This window comes from Apodemus sylvaticus, chromosome 1, assembly GCF_947179515.1.
Source record: "Apodemus sylvaticus chromosome 1, mApoSyl1.1, whole genome shotgun sequence".
Taxonomy (NCBI): Eukaryota; Metazoa; Chordata; class Mammalia; order Rodentia; family Muridae; genus Apodemus; species Apodemus sylvaticus.
Genome location: NC_067472.1, coordinates 180,227,689 through 180,250,416, shown reverse-complemented (window position 1 = coordinate 180,250,416; position 22,728 = coordinate 180,227,689). Strand labels below are relative to the sequence as shown.

At 46.5% G+C, this 22,728-nt stretch overlaps 1 protein-coding gene across 1 annotated transcript; it reads left to right on the top strand.

Annotated features, from left to right (window-relative positions):
• Positions 1–2,998: 2,998 nt before the first annotated feature.
• Positions 2,999–4,180, top strand: LOC127682678 (major allergen I polypeptide chain 1-like). The gene is made up of 3 exons (XM_052179227.1): positions 2,999–3,059; positions 3,179–3,366; positions 4,151–4,180. The coding sequence occupies exons 1-3, from the start codon at positions 2,999–3,001 to the stop codon at positions 4,178–4,180; spliced, it is 279 nt and encodes a 92-aa protein (XP_052035187.1).
• The last annotated feature ends 18,548 nt before the right edge of the window (positions 4,181–22,728 follow it).

Here is a 22,728-nt window from a genome sequence, read left to right as displayed (position 1 = left end):
CTGGAAGTATTTTGGTACCTTTCTCCTATGCAGTCCTGACAAACAGAGCTCAACTACACATTTAAGTCAAACCCATACATGTGTGTCATTATCAAAGAATCCTTCATCCCATGTCCTTTCACTTGCTTGCTGTAGCAGAAAATCCTTTTGCCTGTGTCTGCTTCAGCCAAATGTTCCAACACGGGTCTGACTTTGCCTTTCACACCTGTTTACTTCAGGAAAACACTCCTTCACATCTTTGCTCCAGCAAAACAACATCCAACACAATTAACTCTTCAATGACCTCTTAAGTTCCCACTTCAAATCCTCTTATTCACAAAGATAGTGATTGTGCCTAGGCAAGGGAATGCTATTTGGGGCTAAGTTTGGTCTCTTTCTTTGCCCACCACATGTGGCAGCAGTGAGCCAAAGCCTGCTGTAAATGAAGTATATATTCTACCTAGCCTCTATTAAAAACACAAAGGCTTGGAATTTTATTTGAAGTGCTGTAAGCCTAGATTGGGCAGGTTCTGTAATATTTTAACTTATGACCAATCCATAGGCCCTGTGTTACTTACTGTTTCAGTGTTGCTCCCCATTATTCCTCCTCCATCAGCCTGTCAGCGAGCCCCACTGCTCCTGGTCATGTGCATTTGAGCCATCAGGCCTCATGGCATCCTTCCTCTCTCTCCATCCTCTTTCTTCTCCTCTCTCCTCTTCTCTTGTCTTCTGATCCCTACATATGTCCCCCACCCCAGTGAAAAAAACAAAGCCCAAAATACCACTCTTTTCTCCAACATTGGCAGAAAGACACATTTTTTAACCAGTCACAGACTAAGATGAGCAGATTTTACAAAGCAACATTTGGCATATGTGAGAATTTGTTTACCAGATTACCCAAGAATCAGAGGGTGGGGGCATCCAGATCATGGCATTTGAATGCACAGCAGCAGGAGACCAACCCCAACAGCTGGACGTGGTAGAGGCACAAGTGGTGCCCTATGGTGAGCAGTCCTCACACTAGCATGGAACGCTGAGGTCTATCTATGCTGCAGATCCTCAACAGCATGGACAGGAAGCCTATCCTCCCTGGCACTGTGCAGTGAGATGGCTCTAGACCCTGGTGGAATCTTCAAAGTCTATACAGATTCCTAGACCTCTTCTGGCAAACAGGAACTAAAGAGTCTGTCCTCTCAGTCCCTTTTGTCCTTTTTTAGAGTTTGCCTCTGCCCCCTCTTCATTCCCGTCCTTTCTATCTTCTGTCCTGCACCCCTGTCAAATGCTTCCACTACCACAGGGCAGCAGGCTCAAGGTACTTGGCCTATTTCACAGCTAAGCCTGATGACTACTCACCCATGCCTCAGCCTTTGCTGTCTGCTGCCTCTCTACTGTCGTCTGTTCAACCCATATTCCTGATAGCAAGACAAGAATCAGACTGCTCAATGGAAGACTTTCATGAGGCCAAACTGTCAGTGCCAGAGGAGCCATCTTGAGTGTGTATCATGGCTGAGCGAGTGGGCCCAAGCAGTCTGCTTCCATCGTTGGGAAGAGCAGGTGCTCCACTTCCGGCCAAGGTAGAGATGGTTGAAGTGTCATCTGGAATTCTGTGATAGCAAAGCTGGTCTGGACACACTGGCACAGATGGACAGACACTGAACCTTCAGGAGCTGGGGTAACTCGCTGAGATTGGACTCTACTTTTTCCAAAGAAGCTGTGGAATATTCAAAATGGCCATCACACTGGCTTTTGGACCAGCATTCAGAGTAGCTAGAGCAGCAACACATAGTCTGGCTTTGGCCAGTTAGGGCACCAGGTCACTCCAAACTGAAATATCCTTGCTTAGTTCTGAGAGAATGAATACCAGGCACTTGCAGCATGAACGTAATGAACACACTAATGATGTTTATAAAAAAAAAAGTCTCCCTGTATAATACTGACTGGCCTAGGACTCTCCAAGTAGACCAGGCTGACCTCTAACTCACAGAGGTTAGCCTGCCTCTGCCTCCTAAGAGCTGGAATCAAAGGTATGATCCACCATAGCTGGCCACTGTAAACAGATTTTGTCAGTGCTTACCACCAGCCCCAAGGAAACCTGAATCCACCACACACAAACATACGGCATGTGTACACGCACACACACACACACACACACATACACACACACACACATATGCGCGCACACACACACACATACACACACACACAAAACTTTCTCAGGAGGGTTACAAGCTCAAGACTAATCCTGTCTAAAAAAAGAAAAAGAAAGAATGAATGAGAGGAAGTAAGGAACGCAAAACCACAAAACATAAACCTCAAACTGTGGTTTAAGAGGTCAAGTTTAGCCAACTGTGGCAGTGCTTGCCTTAACTTCAGCAGTCATGTGGTAGAGAGTCACAAAAACCTCTGTGAGTTCTAGGCCAACCTGGTCTACATAGTGTCAGGACAGCCTGGGCTGTGTACAGAGATCCTATCTCAACAACACAATCAACAAAGATAGATCAAGTTGAGATGCCTATAACAGCAGGAGAAGCTTGGGTTGAAGAGACTTGTTCAAGGGAAGCCACGAAGCAAATGGAAGACAGGGGCAGGATAGAGACAGGGCAGGGGTCACATGGACAGTGGTGTGAAGTCTGCCTTGTCTAGACACAGACTGTGAGCAAGGTTCTTATCTAAACATTGAGGTCCCCACTGTGATGGTGGCACACAGGCCTTATTTCTCACGGTATGATTGAGAGGCCATTTCACTCTCTCCCTAGTCATACTTTCCTTTGACCATCACATGAACTGTGACCTTAAGATCACTAAGAACAGGACTAGGCTAAGCCAGGTTTTTGACCAGGATCTTATTGTCTTGCCAAAATACACACCTTCCCAGGACACTCAGAGTCCCAGGAAGGTCTAAGATGTGTCCTGGGAGGAGCCTGGAGGGGCTCAGACACTGCGCCTCCCTGCCTACTGAGCAGACCAGGGCAGGGATAAAAGAGCACCAAGCTGGGAGGGAGCACCTGCCGCCATTACCATGAAGCTCGCTGTTGCTCTGGTGCTCCTCGGGGCTGCCCTGCTCCTGACTTCAGGAGGAGGTCGGTATTAATGTGTGGGGGACAGGGATGCAGGCTCTCCAGGCTCTTACTCCCTCTATCCCCTGGGCTATGCTGATGCCTGACTTTCAAGGGAGGGTGACCTTGTTTTTGTGTTCCAGATTGTGGCCTTTGCCCAGTAATAGAGAGAAAAGTTGAACTATTTTTTCACGGGAATTCGAAGGACTATCTTCAGCATGTGAAAGCATACACTAATAACCCTGACTTACTGGAAGAGGCTGAAAGAATGAAGAACTGTGTCGATAGCAAGTTGACAGAGGAAGACAAGACACACATAACCAATGTCATCGTGAGTCTCTGTGTCTGACTAGGGGTGGGGCTTGTGCCCCTCCCCACATCTGAAGCTTTTCTGTGAATACAGAAATGTGACACACCTAATTGAGGATGGCAGGAGGATGGGGCAGGAAGGGACTCTCAGGCTGCATGAATGGGGCCGGGCTGCTCAGCTCAGACAAGCCACACTAGACTCCAGCTCAAGTGTGGCCTCCATCAGTCTTCCTGACACAGCCTCCCAAGTCTAGCTGCACAAGCTTGGGGCCTGGCACCCTTCACCAGCCTGGGTCTTTTATCCTGACCTATCAAGCCTACCACACCAGCTCCAAAACAGTCCTCTGTTTTCCTGTTCTCTGTACATCCAAGGCCACTGTGTGGATGCCAGGCCTGGGGCATTCGAGGACTGAATTAAAGAGAACCCTTATTGTCCCTAGAACTGGTAGGACAATTCACTGCCTCAGCTGCAGAACTCTGAGGGGCATCATCTCCATGCGACAGGAGTCAGTTCCCTGTGGGGCACCAGCTGCCCACAGGTTCACATGGAGCCCTGTCAGCTCCTCCCCTTTCTGTCCCACAGGTAAATATGATGTCCTACAAAGTGCCCTCTCCCATCTGGCTGGATTGGAGGCTCTTTACAGAGCTAGTCTCAACAGGTTGGGGACCAGGCTCCCTGGTCCTGGTGAGACACAAGAGAAATTGCAAACAGGCTACAGGTCCTTCCAGGAGGTTTCTCGGTGCATGGTCAGTGGGGCATGAGTTCTCCTTTCCCTCTGAGGCCTCATTTGGCTTTCTCTTTGCAGGAAAGAATTAAAGCCAGCCCCTATTGTTGATGGGAACCTCTTTGCTCTCAAGGAAGACTCAAGGAAGCCACTTGCCTGCTCACCTGCATGATGCAGAAAACATGACCCCTTGCCCCACAGTGTCTAAAAACAGGAATCCAACAATAAAAGCCTTGCAATTCACAGGGGAGCCTGGAGTTTAAGATCCCAGGTTGGGTCTGATTGGGTTGAAGGATACTGCAGGGACAACGAGGGGGACTTTAAAGTGCCACTTCTCAATTGTGGTGCTGCCAAAATGCCCTACAGAATGCATTAGAAAATGCTGAGACCAAATTCACTGCACCACAGTGTCTGTCACTCTTATGGGACAGGGTCCACAGGGTACATACGTGACCTTCTAGACTGAACTCCCCAGGAACATGGAACTGAGTAGGATGAGGGACACCAAGGGTCTGCTGAGGACCACACAGGCTCTAAACAGCAGACTCTGCCCCTGCTCCCCAGTGTTGGGACATGAGCCAGTTGTGCAGTGTGTGCATGTGTCTGGGCATCCATTGTTGTCTTGGCTTCTGTGCCCCATCTAGAAGACAAAAATAAAACTCCCTATCGGCAAAGCTGTCATGAGGTGTCTCACCCATCACAGTGAACAGAAGTTCAGCCTTGAAATCAGTGTGGAACCTGGCCAGAACCAGAACTCAGTTTGTCCTAATATCAAATACCCAGTTCTGAACCCAGTTGCTTTCCCACAGGGTGTTACACGGAGTTGGACCCAGGGTGCTGGAGCTTTAGAACCTGTCCTGTGGCTCTGCTCCTTGAATGTGGCAGGAAGTCCTTTCCCACACTGGTCAGCAAATAGTTGCCCTGTGGCCAGTCCTAAGGTCATGTGACTTACTGCTCCATCAATGAGCCACGTCCTCACAAGGGTCCCAGGCTTCACACCACCAGGCATACCCAGAAGAATACAGATAGGTTCCTCAGGATGCAGAGGCTTATGGAAGGCCCAGCGGGGGCAGGCTCTCTCATTACAGGGCATGCGCTGCAAAGAGTAAAGTGTATTATTCTTTTTCCTAAGGCTGTGATAAAATAACAAGCTGAGTATTTATAAAGAAAAACTCATCATATTGAAGGCTCCAGGTCCACAGAACTGCAGCCTCACTTTTTAACCTCTGTTGAGAACCCACTCACCAGCATGGAGTCAGGAAATAGCATGAGTCATGTGGTCACGTCAGTGTGTGAGTGCTCTCCAGCCTAAAGTACCCAGGGCCTTATTCACCCAGTCTATAGGATTTGTCCCTTCCTAGAGCAACACCCCAGAGACATAATCATCCTGCTTCCTCATGACACCATCTCTAATATTACCACACTGGGGACTAAATTTCCAGCACAGGAACTGTGTACAGAAGGAAACCAGATTCAAACCAAACAGCACAGGAGGAGGCCATCTTTCATAAACTGAGGCCTGATGTCTTTGAACCAGGCTCCCAACTCACCAGTGTCTAGCCACAGCTTGCTTCTTAACGGGGGGCCTCCTGCCTCTCTGGGACCTAGGGGTGGTCTAGGGACTGTCAAGTTGATGTGACTTAACTCTTCTCACTACACATGTGGGACCTGGAGGCTTGACTACCATGCTTCTTTCTACAGATTAAAAAAAAGAGTGTCTCCATCTGTTGCATAGCTTAGCTCCTGCTGGCCTGGGACTTAATCAAAGCACTACAAAAACTAAGAATCCTGAGCTTCCCAGGAGATTGGCGACAGATGGGTTAGGTAGGCCTGGTCTTAAGCAGATAGTGTCCCAGCCCCCCATGAGCCTACCGGTGTCATATGTGAGACCTCAAAGTCTGAGCAGGACATGAGTGACAGTTTATGCTCCCTAGAACACAGCTACCCACCCCTGCCCACACACACCCAGTTCTTTGGGGACTTGCTCCAGAGTGACATAAGCTACTGTGCCTTCAAGGACTTAGTTGCTTTCTCCAGCCTGTAGAGTCAGAGCCACCAGGGGCCAGAAGGAATCAGTATTATATGACCTCCCAGATCTTTCTCTGTCTGACATCCAAGCCAACACACTGAGCTCTCCGCAGGGTGTGCAGTATGCTCTAGGCTCCCAGCTTCGTGAACTGTCACCCATGTTGGTGTGTTAGTGTTGCAGCTGTCTTTGAGTCAGTTCTGCTCCTGTCAGTAACCCCGGGAGAACCCACTGGGTCACCCTGTGGTCTTCTGTGGGATCCGTCCTTTCGCTACTGACTCCCTATCTTTAGTGAAGAATGACTTGTTTACGTCTTCCTGGAAGTAGTGTCACACAACAGCCAGTGAGAAGGCTTGGTGGGTAAAAAGGTCCTTGCCACCCAGCCCAAACTACAGCCTGAATCCCACCCCCAGGATCCCTGTGGTGGAAGGAGAGACCTGACTCCCACACTGTCTTGAGCTTCCACACAGCTCCCTACCATGCACAGACTCCTCTGCATATGCACACGTTCAATTCCAGTGCTTGGGAGACAGAGCCAGGAAGATCTCTAATAGTTCAAGGCCAGCCTAGTCCTTTCCACCAGGCTTCAAGGGTTCCTGCTCACTGATGACAGACCAGGACAGAGTCTCCCACTTGGAACTTGTGGGGGCACCTCAGTGGTCCCAGCTCGTAGGCACCTCTGAGTTGCTCCCAGGCGTCCTTTCTGACAAGTTCAAGGGCCTTTAAGTGGGCTAAAAGGGGTTGGGAAAAAAACCATCAGTGTCAAAAATCCCTCCTGCTTCTGCCAAAGGGGTTGGTTCCCCATGGTGGACCTCAAATGGTGTGAGTTTGAATTTCCCTGGGGTGTTCCTTACTCAGGACTGGGCAATAGGAAGGAGGACTGTCCAATCTTTCCCGCTGGTCTCCAAGGCTAATTTAGTCAAGGTCTCTTTTAATGTTCTATTCATCCTTTCTACCTCTCCTGAACTCTGGGGTCTATAAGGACAATGTAATTTCCAATCAATCTCCAGTTGTGTGGCCAGTCCCTGACTTACCTGGGCAACGAAAGCAGGGCCATTGTCTGATCCAATTACCTTAGGGATGCCGAATCTTGGAAAAATTTCTTCTAATATCTTCTTTGCCACCATGTTGGCCATCTCCCTTTTTGTGGGGAAGGCCTCCACCCATCCTCAAAAAATATCTATGAAAACAAGTATCTGTTACCATATTTTTCTGGTTTGACTTCTGTGAGGTCAACTTCCCAGAATACTTCTCGTATCTCCCTGCAGGTGCTTACCAGGTGTGCCTATATGATGTGCAGCATTGGTTAAAGCACAAGCTTTACAATTTTGTACTGCCTCTTTAACAATATCTGAGAGGCCCATGACATGATAGTCGGAGTGGAGTATAAGGTCTTTTAATTTCTTAGCTCCCAAGTGGGTCAGTTGATGTAGATTGCTGACATAGTGTTGTCCCTCTTTTCAGGGTAAGATAGATTTCCCATCTACTGTCTCTGCTACTCCATAGGGGGTGTAGTTATGTACTATTTTTAATCTTTCCATCTGATGGTGATCCTCAGGAGTGTATCTGAAACTGGTCTCTCTGATGTTGTAATAGTTTTTGGACTCTTTGGCCCCTTGATTGGTTATAAGGATCATGGTCCCTTGGGCCACTTGTTTGGCCACCATGTTAGCCATCTGATTTCCTCTGGCAATGGCATCTTGGCCCTTTAGGTAGCCAGGGCAATGTATAATGGCCAATTTGTTTGGTAGATGTATGCCTCTAGTAAACTCGGGATTTCTTCTTTGTTTTTATTATATGCAAGTACACCTTAGCTGTGTTTAGACACTAGATGTATTTATGGATGGTTATGAGCCACCATGTGGGTGCTGGGATTTGAACTCATGACCTTTGGATGAACAGTCAGTCCTCTTACCCCCTGAGCCTTCTCTCAAGACCCCTCTTCTTTATTTTTAATGTCCTTTCCCACTGACATGAGTAGCCCCCTCTGTTTGTAATTTGCCCCATGTATGTGTGTGGTGGCGAAAGCATACCTGCTGTCCCTGTAGATGTTGACAGACTTCCCTTCTTCCAATCTCAGGGCTTGGTTTAGTGCAATCAGTTCTGCCCTCTGAGTCAATGTTCCTTCAGGCAAGCTACTGGCCCAGATGGCCTGTTTTCTGTCCATCACCTCTGCCCCAGCTTTCCGCTTACCTTCAACCACGAAGCTGCTGCCATCTGCATACCAATTAAGGGACCCTGGCCAGGACAGGTCTGTGAGGTTCTTCAGCATTCTGGTTCCTTCTGCCAGGATGTCCATACATTTGTGTACAGGCAGAGAGTCTTCTGCCTCAGGTACTAAGGTAGCAGGGTTGAGGATAGCTGGTGGGGCAAAAGTCACTCGCTCAGTTAACATCAGGCTTTGATAGTGAGTCATGTGGGCGTTCATCATCCACCTGTCAGGGGGCTACAGTTACCTGGTGTCCTACGGTCAGTTTGTCAGCATCCTTGAGCAGTAGGGTTGCTGCAGCGATGGCTTTCAGGCAAGATGGCCATCCACTGGCTACAGGGTCAAGACCCCTTGTGCAATTCCTGCTCTCTCATCCACTTAGAGGGTGAAAGGCTTAGTTAAGTCAGGCAAGGCCAAGACTGGTGCACTGAGTAAAGACTTTTTATTTCTTTGAAAGTTTTCTGATGCTCAGGGGTTCATGAAAAAGCCCCAATTTCTTTGGTGAGAGGGTAAAGGGGTGCTGCTAAGGTGGCAAATCTTGGAATCCATAATCTACAGAAACCTGCAGTGCCCAGGAATTCTCTCGCTGGCTTTGCAGTAGTAGGAGTGGGGATCTGGGTCACAGTTCTCTTCCTAGCTTCTGTCAACCATCGCTTCTCCTTCTTAAGAGTCTATCCCAAGTAAGTGACTTCTGTTCGGCATATCTGGGCTTTTTTATCTGAAGCTCGGTACCCCAACTCACCCAACTCGGTTGGCAGTTACTCAGTCCGCTGCGTACACTCCTGTACATTATCAGCAGCTAAAATCAAATCGTCAACGTACTGCAGCAAAGTTGTTTGGGGGTTCTCTGATCTGAACAGAGTCAAATCTCAATGGAGGGTTTCGTCGAAGAGAGTTGGGGAGTTCTTGAACCCTTGAGGCAGTCATGTCCCAGTTCATTGTCCAACCTGTCCCAACTTTGGGTCTCTCCATTCAAAAGCCAAAATCGGCTGGCTCGTGGGGTACAGCTTCAGGCAGAAAAATGCATCTTTTAGGTCAAGAACAGTATACTATTTTCTGTGAGGAGGAAGAGAGCTGAGCAAGTTGTAAGGGTTAGGGACAGTAGGATGGATGTCCTGAATCCTCTTATTAACTTCTCTAAGATCTTGCACTGGCCGGTAACCGTTGGTACCAGGCTGCTTGACAGGCAGTAGTGGAATCTTCCAGGGAGATTGGCAGGGTATTAGGATACCTAGTTGCATGAGCCTCTGTATGTGAGGTGTGGTGCCCTCCCAAGCCTCTTTACTCATAGGATACTGCCACAACCCAATAGGAACTGCATCAGTCTTTAAGTTAATGATGATGGGGGTACTCGTTTTGCTTCCCCCAAACCTCCCGTTTCTGCCCATGCCTTAGGGAACTTTTTCAGCCAGGTTTCCTCTAGTGTCTCAGTCACAGGGACTTGAGGCTCATGTAATCTATATTCTTCTTCTAGCTTTATGGCCAGGGCCATAGACGTGGGAGTCTGCCGATCAAATGTTGCTCCTTCCGAGGAGAAAATTATTTGAGCCTTTAGTTTAGTTAGTAAATCTCTCCCCAGTAGTGGCATGGGACATTCTGGGATGACAAGGAAAGAGTGGGTTACTTGTCACTTTCCTGGGTACACCTTCATGTCGGTAGTCCATGAATATGGTTTTTGACCCATGGCCCCAATTACTATAGTCTTTTTATCCTTTAATTGTCCTAGAGGCTTCTTTAAGACGGAAAATTCTGTTCCAGTGTCAACTAGAAAGTCCATAGGGGTCCCCTCCACTTTTAGGGTTACCCTAGGCTCGGGGAGGGGATCCGAGCCCTGTCTCCCCTATTCATCTTCTTCCATGGTGAGAACACTGGGTGCCTTATGTTTCTTCTTTGGGCAGTCCCTTGCCCAATGTCCAAGCTCTCTACAAAAAGCACATTGGTTTTTATTTAAAGGTTGACGTGGGAGTCCTCCAGGGTTCTGTGGTCTTCTCGACCGTGAGCTTCCCAGGTACCCTGACTGTCTAGTTTCTCCTTTTCTCTGTTAGCTTCCCTGTTGTCTACAACTGTGGCCAGAATCTTATTCAAATTTCTTTCTTGTCCCACCTGTCCTCTCTCTCTTCAGCTTCCTTCTTTTCTCTCTCTCTCCTCTCCTCCTCACTCTCTCTTATGATATACTTTTTCTACCTTTTTAACCATGTCCTGTAAGGACAGGGTTTGCAGGCCTTCTAGACATTGCAACTTCTTTCTGATATGAGAGGCCGACTGCCCGATAAAAGTCATGGCTACTGCTGCCTGCTGATCCTCGGAAGTAGGGTCAAAAGTAGTATAACACCTGTAAGCCTCTATAAGCCATTCTAAAAACACAGAGGGGGACTGCTTTTCCCCCTGAAGAACTTCCCTTACCTTAGCCAGATTGGTGGGGCGTCGGCCTGCCCCTCGGAAACCTGCCACCAGAGCCTGGTGGTAGACTCTCAGTTGCTCCTTACCTGCAGCTTTATTGAAATCCCACTCAGGACGATTCAGGGGGAAGCTCTCATCTATCACATTCTGGACCTGAGTTGGTTGGCCGTTGTGTCCAGGCACGTTTTGTCGTATCTCCAAGAGTATTCTTTCCCTTTCTTTTGGTGGTGAAGAGAACCTGTAAAAGGTATTGGCAGTCATCCCAGATTGGTTCCTGTAAGAACATGAGGGATTCGACCAGACCGTTAAGGCTAGAGGGATTTTCTGAAAAAGAATCATGATTTGCTTCCCAATTATATAAATCGGCCGAGGAGAAAGGCCAATATTGGAGCTGGCCACTGTATGCACGCAGAGGCAAGGCTGTAGTGGAGTCTGGTCCTTTGGGGCTCTGAGCATATCAAATTCGGGTCCCAACCGCCGGCCCCTTGGCAGTGGCTGTAGCCCCTGCAGCGCTGGCCCCTCTGTAGTGGCTGATCTCTCCTCTGGGGCTGCATCCCCCCACAGGTGGCTGGTCCCTCTGCCGCCCCTTCAGCGGTAACCTGTTGAGGATTCTGAGGAGGCATGGGGAGGGAGGAGGGGCTGAAACATCAAGCCATTCTGGAGTCCCCTCGATCTTGGGATAGATCTTGCGAGGAGCTGATAGATTAATTTTGTTTGGCAGGTCAGGCTCTGCCATTTTTGTTTCCCGCTCTCTGTTCCAAGTTATATAGTGCCAGGACTCGGGAGCCTGGCTTGTTTTTCTACGTCCAAGGCATTAACCAGGATGGAGGATCCTGTACTAGGTCTTCCCAGATCACACTTGGCCAGGGTGAGATCCTGGTCCTTCCTGCAACACTATGTTCTTGATGGCAGAAATTACAGTCAGGTCAAGTGTGCCCTCTGGTGGCCAGTCGACGTTATACATCGGCCATTCTGAAGAACAAAACATTCTCCATCCTTTCTTCTTAACTTCTACAGACAGATTGTGTGCCTATTTCTAATTTCTGTCCAGTTGTCGAGAGTCTGACCAAGAGGGGTGCTGATAGTCTGTCCCATCGTCCAAGTCACACAGAACACAAACAGAACACACAGAAAAACCAAACAGAACACACAGAAAAACCACAGCCAGTGACAGCTTCCTGTGGGACTTTCAACAGACTGCCAAGAGGATGCGATATATTTCCTCCAAGGGAGTGACTCGGGGTCCAAGTCGGTACACAAATGGGAGATTTCCAAGCATCCTCACAATTCCCACAGACCTCCCAGGATGTCTCCCGAGGCTATAGTCGGTTATCCCCTGACACGTCTGTCTGATAACACTCCTTCCTTCCAGGACAGGGAGTTTGTTGCTCTCCATGAGCACAGACGACTGTGAACCAAAAGTTTCAGGTATTCTGGCCACCAGACAAGGACAGACAAGGGCATAGACAAAGATGGAATCTTACCTCCAAGAGGAGTCTCTGAGAATCTGGGGTAGTCGTCACTTCACGGCCAACGAACCAAATGAAAAGCCCCAAAGAAGGGAAAAGGCGACGACCCCAGAAAATCAAGAGAGACATTGTCGATGCAAACACACGAGGTTAATTGGGGAATCTAGTGCAGCACTAGGGCCGAACCTCATATTACATGCAAGGTCAGAAGACTTCGACCATGAGCTGTGGTGGTCGGGGGTTTTTAAAGGAAAAAAAACACAAAGAAAAGGGGAGGTTTGACAGTGAATTAAACATCCTGTCAATGATTCAAAACCCCCATAAACCCAAGAAGAATGGAGAAGCCAACTAACCTCCAGGGGTGATAACAGGTTATCTAGAGCCAACATTCACACTTTTTGGATATTGTATGGCTAAACATTTAACAGAGCACTAAATGTGTCAGGAATGCTATACATTTATGGTCACTTTATCTTCGACAAAGGAGCCAAAAACATCCAGTGGAAAAAAAAGATAGCCGTTTCAACAAATGGTGCTGGTTCAATTGGAGGTCAGCATGCAGAAGAATTCGAATTGATCCATTCTTATTTCCATGTACTAAACTTCACTCCAAGTGGATCAAGGACCTCCATGTAAAATCAGACACACTGAAACTAATAGAAAAGAAACTGGGGAAGACCCTACAGGATATGGGCACGGGGGGAAAAGTTCCTGAACAGGTCACCAATAGCTTGTGCTCTAAGATCAAGAATTGATAAATGGAACCTCATCAAATTACAAAGTTTCTGTAAGGCAAAGGACACTGTTAAAAGGACAAAACAGCAACCATCTAATTGGGAAAGGATATTCACCAACCCTACATCTGATAGAGGGCTAATATCCAATATATACAAGGAACTCAAGAAGTTAGACCCCAGGGAACCAAATAACACTATTAAAAAATGGGGCACAGATCTAAAAAAGAATTTTCACCTGAAGAAATTCAGATGGCCAAGAGGCACCTTAAGAAGTGCTCAACATCATTAGTCATTAGGGAAATGCAAATCAAAACAACCCTGAGATTTCACCTTAGACCAGTCAGAATGGCTAAGGTCAAAAACTCAGGAGACAGCAGGTGTTGGCGAGGATGTGGAGAAAGAGGAACACTCCTCCACTGCTGGTGGGGCTGTAAGATGGTACAACCACTTTGGAAATCAGTCTGGAGGTTCCTCAGAAAACTGGACATGACACTTCGGAGGACCCTTCTCTACCTCTCCTGGGCAAATACCCAAAGGATTCCCTGGCATGCAATAAAGACACATGCTCCATTATGTTCATAGCAGCCTTATTTATAATAGCCAGAAGCTGGAAAGTACCCAGATGCCCCTCAAAGGAGGAATGGATACAGAAAATGTCGTATATTTACACAATGGAATACTACTCAGCAATTAGAAACAATGAATTCACAAAATTTTTAGGCAAATGGTTTGATCTGGAAAATATCATCCTAAGTGAGGTAACCCAATCACAAAAGAATACACATGGAATGCAATCTCTGATAAGTGGATATTAATTAGCCCAGAATCCCTGAACACCCAAGGCACAAATCACATAACAAATGACTCCCATGAAGAAGTACGGAGAGGGTCCTGATCCTGGAAAGTATTGATCTAGCATTGGAGGGGAATATAAAAACAGAGAAAAAGGAGGGAGGTGATTGGAGAAGGGATGGAGAGAAGAAGGTTTATGGAACATATGGGGAGGGGGGGATCCGGGAAAAGGTAAATCATTTGGAATGTAAACAAAGAATATAGAAAATAAAAATATTTTTTTAAAAAAAGAGAGCACTAAATGCATCAGGGATGCTATACATTTAACAGAGCACTAAATGTGTCAGGGATGCTATAAATTTAACAGAGCACTAAATGTGTCAGGAACTTGGTGGGGCTAGGGCAAACAGGCAACATTCTTGGGCCATTATGTGGTTGAAGATTTAGCAAAAGCTCTCAGCTGTGTAAAGACGCTGGCAGGCTAGGTCTGGGGTCAGGGATTGCCATCTTCTAGGGTAATCTCAAAGTCAAAGCTGGGGGCAGTAGGGCAAAAGAGAAAGTTTCTATGTATTAGGCTAGCTGCTAGAAGTGTAAAAATATTGAGTTTGGGCTCACATTTTGAGTTAGGGTTTCACACATAGCATCATAAAAAGGTTACAGTGGCTCTCCCAGGATCACTTGACTAATCAGGGGCTGTCACTCTGCTCTGAGTAACCACACGAGTCATTACTCTCACTGTCTCACAGATCCTCTGAAGACCTCACAGGATTCCCGTTCAGCACACAGACATGGGGCACAGAACAGAGCTGCCAGCATTTACTAAAATCAGCTGAAGACACTGAAGGATGAGGGCAAAGGTGTCAGGAATCCAACTTCAGGAAAAAGGACAGGACAGCAAGATGGCACTCAAATCAGACATGGTGCAAAGATAGGTTTCCCAAGCCCATTAGACTGTAAAGGCCATAAATTTGGTGAGCTGATCTACAATTTTCTAGATGATATCACTGCCATGTTATTTCAGGCATTCTGGGCTGAGGAGCATGTATTTCTGGAAAACAAAGAGACAGACAGGAACAGAGGTGGCTACAGTCAAGGTTCAGGACCTCAGCAGGGCTCCCCAACCACCCAGGATGAGATCACTCTTCAGCCACAAGAAAGAAAATCTTCTGCAATGATTCAGGTCTCCAGCAACAGATTCTGCCTCAAGGGAACTGGAGCCCACCCACAGCCTTCAGGAGGAAACCTGAAAGCGTCCATAGCCAGGCAGGAAAGAAGGGGAGAAGTTTCCAGAAGTCATGATGGGGGCTAGGTCTAGAGAGAGAGAGGATAGCTGAGTATGAGTTTGGTGATGTCTCCAGTACCTGAGCAAATCTCTCCAGGCACATTGGCTATATGGCCATGTTAAAAATACATCCCCCATGTGGGCTTGTTAGAAGAAATTCGTTTCTGGATAGCTTTGTGGTTTTGCAGGACCTAACACTCAACTAAAAGTACTTTCAGGAACAGGATGAGAGCTGCCCTGTTCAAAATATGTGTCTCTGCGATTCTGTTATGCTTGAAACGAGAGGCAACAGCTCAAGTATGATAGGAAGCGGCATGCAATCCCTGGGCATGGGTGTGGCATTTAAGCCTTTAGGGGAGGTTCTGACTATACCTCAGATGATGCCAGTGGAAGGCGCCTCCATCTGAGGCAGGGGGGTAGAGTCAAGGGAGGTTCCAAAGAAGACCCTAGCAAGTAGACAGAAATTTCTGGTATCTTAGCATAGACTTGTAACTACTGTACCTCTGCAGAGGGCAGAATAAAGACTCCCCTGTTCCTACTATGGGTGAGAACTTCATGTTTACCCAGCATGTGGGAGTGAATTGCAGGAACCTGCATGGAACAGGCTGGATGTGTACCTGGCATGCTACTTTGACCTGTGCTATGGTGATCAAGGGTTTGATCCCTCGGTTACAGGTCACCTGACATGTATTAATAGTCACATGGATCATCTGTAAACAGCTTTCCGCCATTTGCTGCATGGGCGAGTAAGTGAGATTAGGGAGGACTTTACCAGAATTTCAGGATTAATAATTATGGTGTGAACTCTTCCCTCTTTGTAGCAGCCCTGGCGTTTTTCAAAGGCCTCCAATTCCTCTGTAGAAGCATCAAACAATGAAAGTTGGGACTTTATAATGTTCTCACTTTGAGAGAGCAATGACAAATAGACTCTGAAGAAAGGAGTGCATGCTTCTGCTGGAAACACAGAGAGAAAATCATCATTATAAGGCTACAGGCTGGCAGAATCAGAGGCTCAAGTGTTCTTGACACATCTACAAATGCCTTCACTATCTTTTCCCATAGTCCTGCCCTCCAAAAGGCTGCAGTCTCACAGATATGACAGGGTTTCCATGAGACACACACTTCATATGAGTGGACAGGCCCCCATAGCTGACCCTTCAGAAAAGTCCTCCGTTTGCCTCAGCCTCAACTGTACAACTAAGCATCATTGCCAGCACAACTCCACCTCCCCGTCACACCCACCCCAAGTGTTGTAACCCAGAGCAGAATGTATCAACCATCCTCTGCAGTTCCTTGCCTCCCGAAGACCCCTAGGTCTGTCTCAGGGCCCCACATAGAGATCTACATGGGACTAAGATAGGGGTGAGTGAGGGTTCCACTCTCACTTGTCTAGAAGCCCAGCTCTCCAATCTCCAAGGCCAGCAGAAGAAGTGTCCCCTTCATGGTGGAGAGTGCTAAATGCGATACTCAGTGCAGATCCTCTTCCTTATAAACCATTATAGCCCTTAGCCGAGCAAACCCCACCCCCAACCCTACATCCCAGGAGCTCCAAATACCTTTGGGCAAGAACCTAGCACTGGTGGATTCCCCTTCCCACTCGCTGACAGGAAGGGGTATGCGAGCCCCTCCCACTTGGAAAAACAAACACCATGACAAGGCCTGAAGTCATCCCTTTCTGGAGAGAAGTTGTTCTTTCTTTGCCAAAGAGGGGTTAGAGCTAACTTTGTAAGCAGCTCAGCTCGAGTGTTGAGCCAAACACCCCAAAAACCTGTCCTACTTGACAACTTTCCTTCCTGGTCAATTCCTCACCTCTCCTGGCTCCAAGCATGGCCTCTCCAAGTTTGGACAGGAAGGCACAGAGGTCAAGGAGGGTTTCTGTCTCTGTAGGTAGTCAGCAGTCCAAAACACTGGATGTGCCTGAGGTCAAGGCTTAAGCAGAAGGATGCATGTCTGGGTTCTTGTAAGGCCCTTTGAATATCTTTAGCTGTTGAGGCCTTTGAACTGGATCCCTGAGGACATGGAGGTGGCATCTTACTCTTGGTTTCTCTCAGCCAGGGTAGTCCCCAGCTCTTTGGCCATGTGGGTATCCTCTGGGGCTGATGATGGTTTTGTATCACCAATTCTGCTTCACTCAACGGTAGCTCAATCCTGTTGTCCTGCTCACCCTGTCCCCTCTCAGCTCTGTCAGGAACCATGTCTCTAAGACGTTTGATCAGTAGAGTCCATGTGGGGAGAGCAATGAGTGGTAGAGTGAGGGACTCACCGCTCTACATGAGCTCTCAGTTGTCCACAACCCCACGGGCTAGTGTGGACTGCCTGGCTGTAAACTACAGTGCTCCACAGGCCACAGGCAGTGCTCTGTGTATAGAATATCTCACGTTCAGAACAACCTACTTACCCTAAGGAAGACATTTTCAGCACAAATGACATGTCAGCTGGGTGTTGTAGTCCATGCTTCTGGAGAGAGGAAGCCCTTCAGTCCAAGCTCACCCTGCTTGCAGTGTGTGATGGTTCATCTTGATGATCATCCTGACAGGGTTGAGAGTTGCCATGGAAACACAGCTCTGTGTGGGAGTTTTTATGCTTTGTCAATTGATGAGTATAGACTGACTTTCATGTGTCAGCATGGACTATGGTCATAGAAGCTGTGGAAAGAGGAACACAAGCTGGGCACAACCATTTGTCTTTCTCTGCTTCCTGATTGTAGATGTGGTCAACCACCTCAAGTTCCTCACTGTGCCAAGCTTACCATGATGGACTGTGTCTCTTTAAACTGTGAGCAGAAAGGTGCTTCTTCTCTGGCGTTTGGTCACTAGTTCACTACAACAGTGGTGGAGTATTTTTTTTAGCATGTGCAAAGCCCTTATTCCACAACATCACACATATAAAAAGGGGCAGCCAAAGAGATGAATAAGTATGAAAATTGTTTATTATGCAAGCATAAAAGTCTGGGTTCAGATTCCCAGCACACATGAGAATGGTGGCGTGCATGCTCAATCCCATGTGAGCTCCAGGTTCAATAAGAGACTTTGTCTCAAAAAATAAGGTGGAAAGCTATTGAGGGAGGTCAGTGATTAAAGGTGTCGTGATTAAAGGTGAAGACCTGAGTTCAAATCCCCGAAGCCACCTGGTAGGAGAAGAGAATTAACTCCTCCAAATTGTCATCTGATCTTCACATGCACAAACACACATCTTGGCACCTGCCCATACACAGGCACACACATACACACCAGCACAAAAGCACATAAACACACATTCCAAGCAGTTTTTCCTTTTAATCTCTTATTTTGCGTTTCAAGCAAATATCTTTCAGATACAGCACTCGAAGGTGTGCTACTGCAGCAATGACTTCTAAGGATCCAACAGGAGGCTGTTCAGGCAGGCCGCCAGGCCACACTCACAGGACATTTACTTTACCAGTGGATCTTCAGAGAGGGGGCTGCATAGAACCGGATCTATGCATGTTTGTTGATATAACAAACATGAACATCAGTTTGAGGTGCTAGGCGAGGCATTGCAAGTGAAAAGGAAATGTCCTGCTTCTGAGTTGCCCTGAAAAGTACGCCCAGCTGCATAGGGGTTGACATTGAAAGACTGTCCTTAAATTATTAAGTCAGTCTATTTCCCCTCCCCTGAAAAAGATGTCAATTAATTTTTAAGGGGGCCAAGGCCTCTGATTTCCCTCACTGGTTAAAGCACATTGTCTTTGGTGAATATATCTATCCACTGAGATTTTTAAAAAAAAAAAATAATAATAATTAAGGGGGAAATTGTCCCTTCCCCCACAGCATTGAACTGGTCTTCTCAGACATTCCTGGCCACCACCCCCAGCATTTTGCTTGTGTTATCCCTGGTCTTTGTTCTTCTGAGAACCATACAGCTGCTTTCACCTGGAAATCAAGGCTGCCTCAGGGCGGTTTCACCTGGAAACATCCTGGGAACTGTAAGACACGAAGTCCTTTAATCCCAGCAGGCCACCCACTGAGAAGAGGAGCCAACGATTTCTCAGATATCTCCTTGAGTCTGGAGGGAAGGGTTTGCCCAAACTGTTAAAAAGTCTGACCGACATTAAAGTTCTGACCTTGATCAGTGAAACATTGTCCAGACCTTTTTTCTTTTCGCACCTTCCCTATCTATCCCTCAACTTCTGTTCCAGCAGCCCTGTTTGTAATAGCTGCAGGCAGCTATGGAATCGAACACTAGACCCAGGTCTGCGAGCATAACAAAGTATCATTAATAGTGTCAGGGATTGCTGCTTGCCTATGGGATGGGTCTCAAGTTTGACAGGTTATTGGTTAGCCATTCCCACAGTCTCTGCTCCCTCTCTGCACCCCACCAACGTCTCTATTTTAAAAGGTGTCTTAGTTGGGATCTTACTACTGTGAACAGACACCATAACCAAGGCAGCTCTTATAAGGACAGCATTTAATTGGGACTGGCTTATAGGTTCAGAGGTTCAGTCCATTATCATCAAAGCAGGAACTTGACAACATTCAGGCAGACATGCTACAGGAAGAGGTCTACATCTTCATCTAAAGGCTGCTAGCACAATACTGTATTCCAGGCAACTAGGTTAAGGTTCTCAAAGCCCATGCCCACAGTGATACACCTACTCCAACAAGACCACACCTATTCCAACAGGACCACACTTCTAATTGTGCCACTCCCTTGGACATGCACATACAAACCATCACAAAAAAACCAGCCTCTTTATACACCAAAGAGCTCACACTCTAGGAGACCTTAAGCAACTGGTTCTCCCTCCTGTGATATAAGATTTCCTTTGGAGTAAGACCTTGTCGTTCATGAAGTGTGCGACTTGTTCAGACAGTTTAATGACTGACAGCAGAGATTACTGCCAAAGTGGCCATTCTGATACAACCATCACCCACAAGTTGATTGTGTCTGGACATGAGCATGGAGATGTGAGCTATGGGTGACAGGAATGTGAGAGGTGTCAGTAGCCTCAATGCTCTTGTAATCTACACAAATACCTTTCCAGAGTCCTATCACTATTGGTCCTTGTGACTGAAGCAGGCTCAGTTCTGGAAGCTGGTGTGTATCATGTTGCACAGTGTTTGAAGCTTAACATGTATGACTTCATGTATAATGCTTCAAGGGTATCAGGTGTACAGCAACCCATAGCAGTCTGGAATAATTACATCCATACACCAGGTTTGATTAGTAAACGTGGAGGGTAGCAAACCAAAAAAGGCTCTAAGGACTGTGAGCCATGAGGGCATTCTCTGGTTTTATTCTCTATAAGCAAATATTCAAACGTTTCTGGCTACACAGGCCAAAAAGTGGAGAAAGAAGAAAGATATGAGAGTCCCTTGACCTGGAACTCAAAGCCAGTGTTTACTGTTCATGATGCTTTGCTTCAGTCAAAGAAGACATCTCTTCCAAAGACTGTGGGACCAGTGAGCATTTGATTTTCAAATAGATAAAGGAAATCAGATTTTTTGATGGTTTAAAAAATAATTTTTGTACTGAACTATTACTTTTATTAAAGCTCAGTTGAAGCAGAATTGATGTGCCCTCTACTGTGCATAAATTATAAAACGTGAGAAGTTTGTTGTTGTGGATGTTGGTGGTGGTGGTTTTGTATTGTGAGGCAAGGTTCCTATGTGTATCTCTGGCTGTCCTGGATGTCTCCCAGATGACCACGATGGCCTCCAACTTAGAGATATTTCTACTTCTGCCTCCCAAGTGCTGCAAATAAAGTCCTGTGCCAACACTTCCTGGCATGGTAAGTGTTATTTAATGTATAAACCCAAGAAATCACTTTAGTCATAATAATGAACACCTATCTTCACTGCTCCTAATGTACCCACCTTTACAGTCACCCCTTTCCTAACTGCCCATCCTGGTGTTCGTTGATTTGTTTTCCCCTTTGAGAAGTTCTTGTAAATAAAATAAGTGTCTTTCATTCCTGTATAGCCATGAAGATTTTCCATAAAAATACAAATGTGGGATCGTGTGTTCTAAGGCAGTTCCTCCCATGTCACTAGTCCAAAGACGTTTAGCAGCCTTCTGGTTGGAACCATTGCAAATAAAGCTGCTCTGAGCATTTGCCTGTCCCTCTCTTCCATGTATCAATATCCAGACATCAAGGTCTGCATGTCTCATTTCTACATGTTAGACTTTACCTTCTAGACATGATGGCACAGGTCAACAATGAAGGATTATAGTATGAACATATTGCAAGAGAAGGCACACACGTCATGACACACAGACCATGTCAGACAGACAATGTCAGACAGACCATGGTTGAGCAGGAGACAGAACAAAATGAGGAGGAGAAGGAAGTCTCAAACTTTACTTGGGGAACCATGGGCACAGCAAACAATTCTTGGATTTATTGGTTTGAATAATCTCAATAGTGTTCAGGTTCAGGACAATGCCTGGAAAGATGCTTTGGAAAGACACTGTCTTGGGCATTAAAAGGTGGAGGTGGTCATTTGCTCAGGAGTCATTAGATTGCTTGTGAGATCTTTGTCCCTGAGGGAGACATTTGACTTCCCAAGGACTAGCTGCCTTCCTTAGGAAGCCTTAGGTCACATCAGGAAACACATGAACAGAGAAATAGCTTCATGCTTGTCAGTCTTACACACTGACCAATGTGTCCTGTTTGTATGACTTTCAGTCCCTCAGCCCACTCACCAGCACTTGCTCTGTTCAACAAGTCTTCACAATGTTTGCCACACTTAAACAGAATAAGAGTTGTGGTATAGATTGATCAAATCTGTTTTCCAGTACATGTTGACAAACACTAATATTACTAATATCACTTATGGAGAAGCACCTGTAGGAGTTCCTCTCATTATGTAGTTTCGATTTGGCTCAGTAAGGAGGTGGCAACTGGTGTGGAGTGTGAGCAGACACCTGCTTAGGAAGCCAGTCTCCTGACAACTGAGGAAAGCCTGTACCAAGGGTGAAATACAGCCCTTCCATTGCCAAGTCCTAGCACTCGTAAAGATGTAAAGTTGTAAAGATGAATTAGATGTTCTGAGGCAATTTATTGTGCAAAATTTAAGTACTGTGAGATAAATCTTAGCATCCATTCCACATTCCACATTCCAGTAGAAAATACACAACGGATTTTGGCACATGATCAGTGTAAATTACGTGAATATTGCACGGTAGCTAATCTGTAGAAAATTGTAATAAATAAAATAAGATAAAGACCTACATCCTTCTCCCTTAAAAAAAAGAGTTGTGGTATTGTGCTGTGTGTCCCTTATAACTGATGGATTTCATCATTTCTCTTTACACTGCTTGCCATTCCTCTCCCTCTTAGCTGTGTGGCTGCTGTTAAGAGTTTGAATATATGTGGGAGAGTGGGCAATCACATGGAACAGTGTGCATGGAGATCACAGGAAAATCATCAGTCGTCGTTTAAGACAGATCTCTGGGTGTCTGACATTGTGTACTGCCAGGCCAGCTGGCCTAAAAATGTCTGGGAATTCACCTGTCTCCTCGCATCTCTCGACAGGAGCACTAGGACTACAGACACATGCTAACAAGTCTGGTTTACTCGGGTTCTGGGAATTGAGCTCAGATCCCAAATAACACTCAGTAGCACTCTGCCCACCGAACCTTCTTCCCAGCACTTCCCTCTTTTTCCTTTAGTTGGACATGGAAATATATCTCTTTCCCCATTGAAGTGTTATTATTAAGTTTCTGGTTTCTTTTAAAGATTTATTTATGTATTTTATGACTATGGCTACACTTTTGCTGTCTT

Coding starts and splice junctions, on each gene's coding strand:
- LOC127682678 (XM_052179227.1), top strand. CDS start 2,999: ATGAAGCTCGCTGTTGCTCTGGTGCTCCTCGGGGCTGCCCTGCTCCTG. Junction 3,060..3,178: donor GCTCCTGACTTCAGGAGGAG/GTCGGTATTAAT, acceptor TTTGTGTTCCAG/ATTGTGGCCTTTGCCCAGTA. Junction 3,367..4,150: donor CACACATAACCAATGTCATC/GTGAGTCTCTGT, acceptor TTCTCTTTGCAG/GAAAGAATTAAAGCCAGCCC.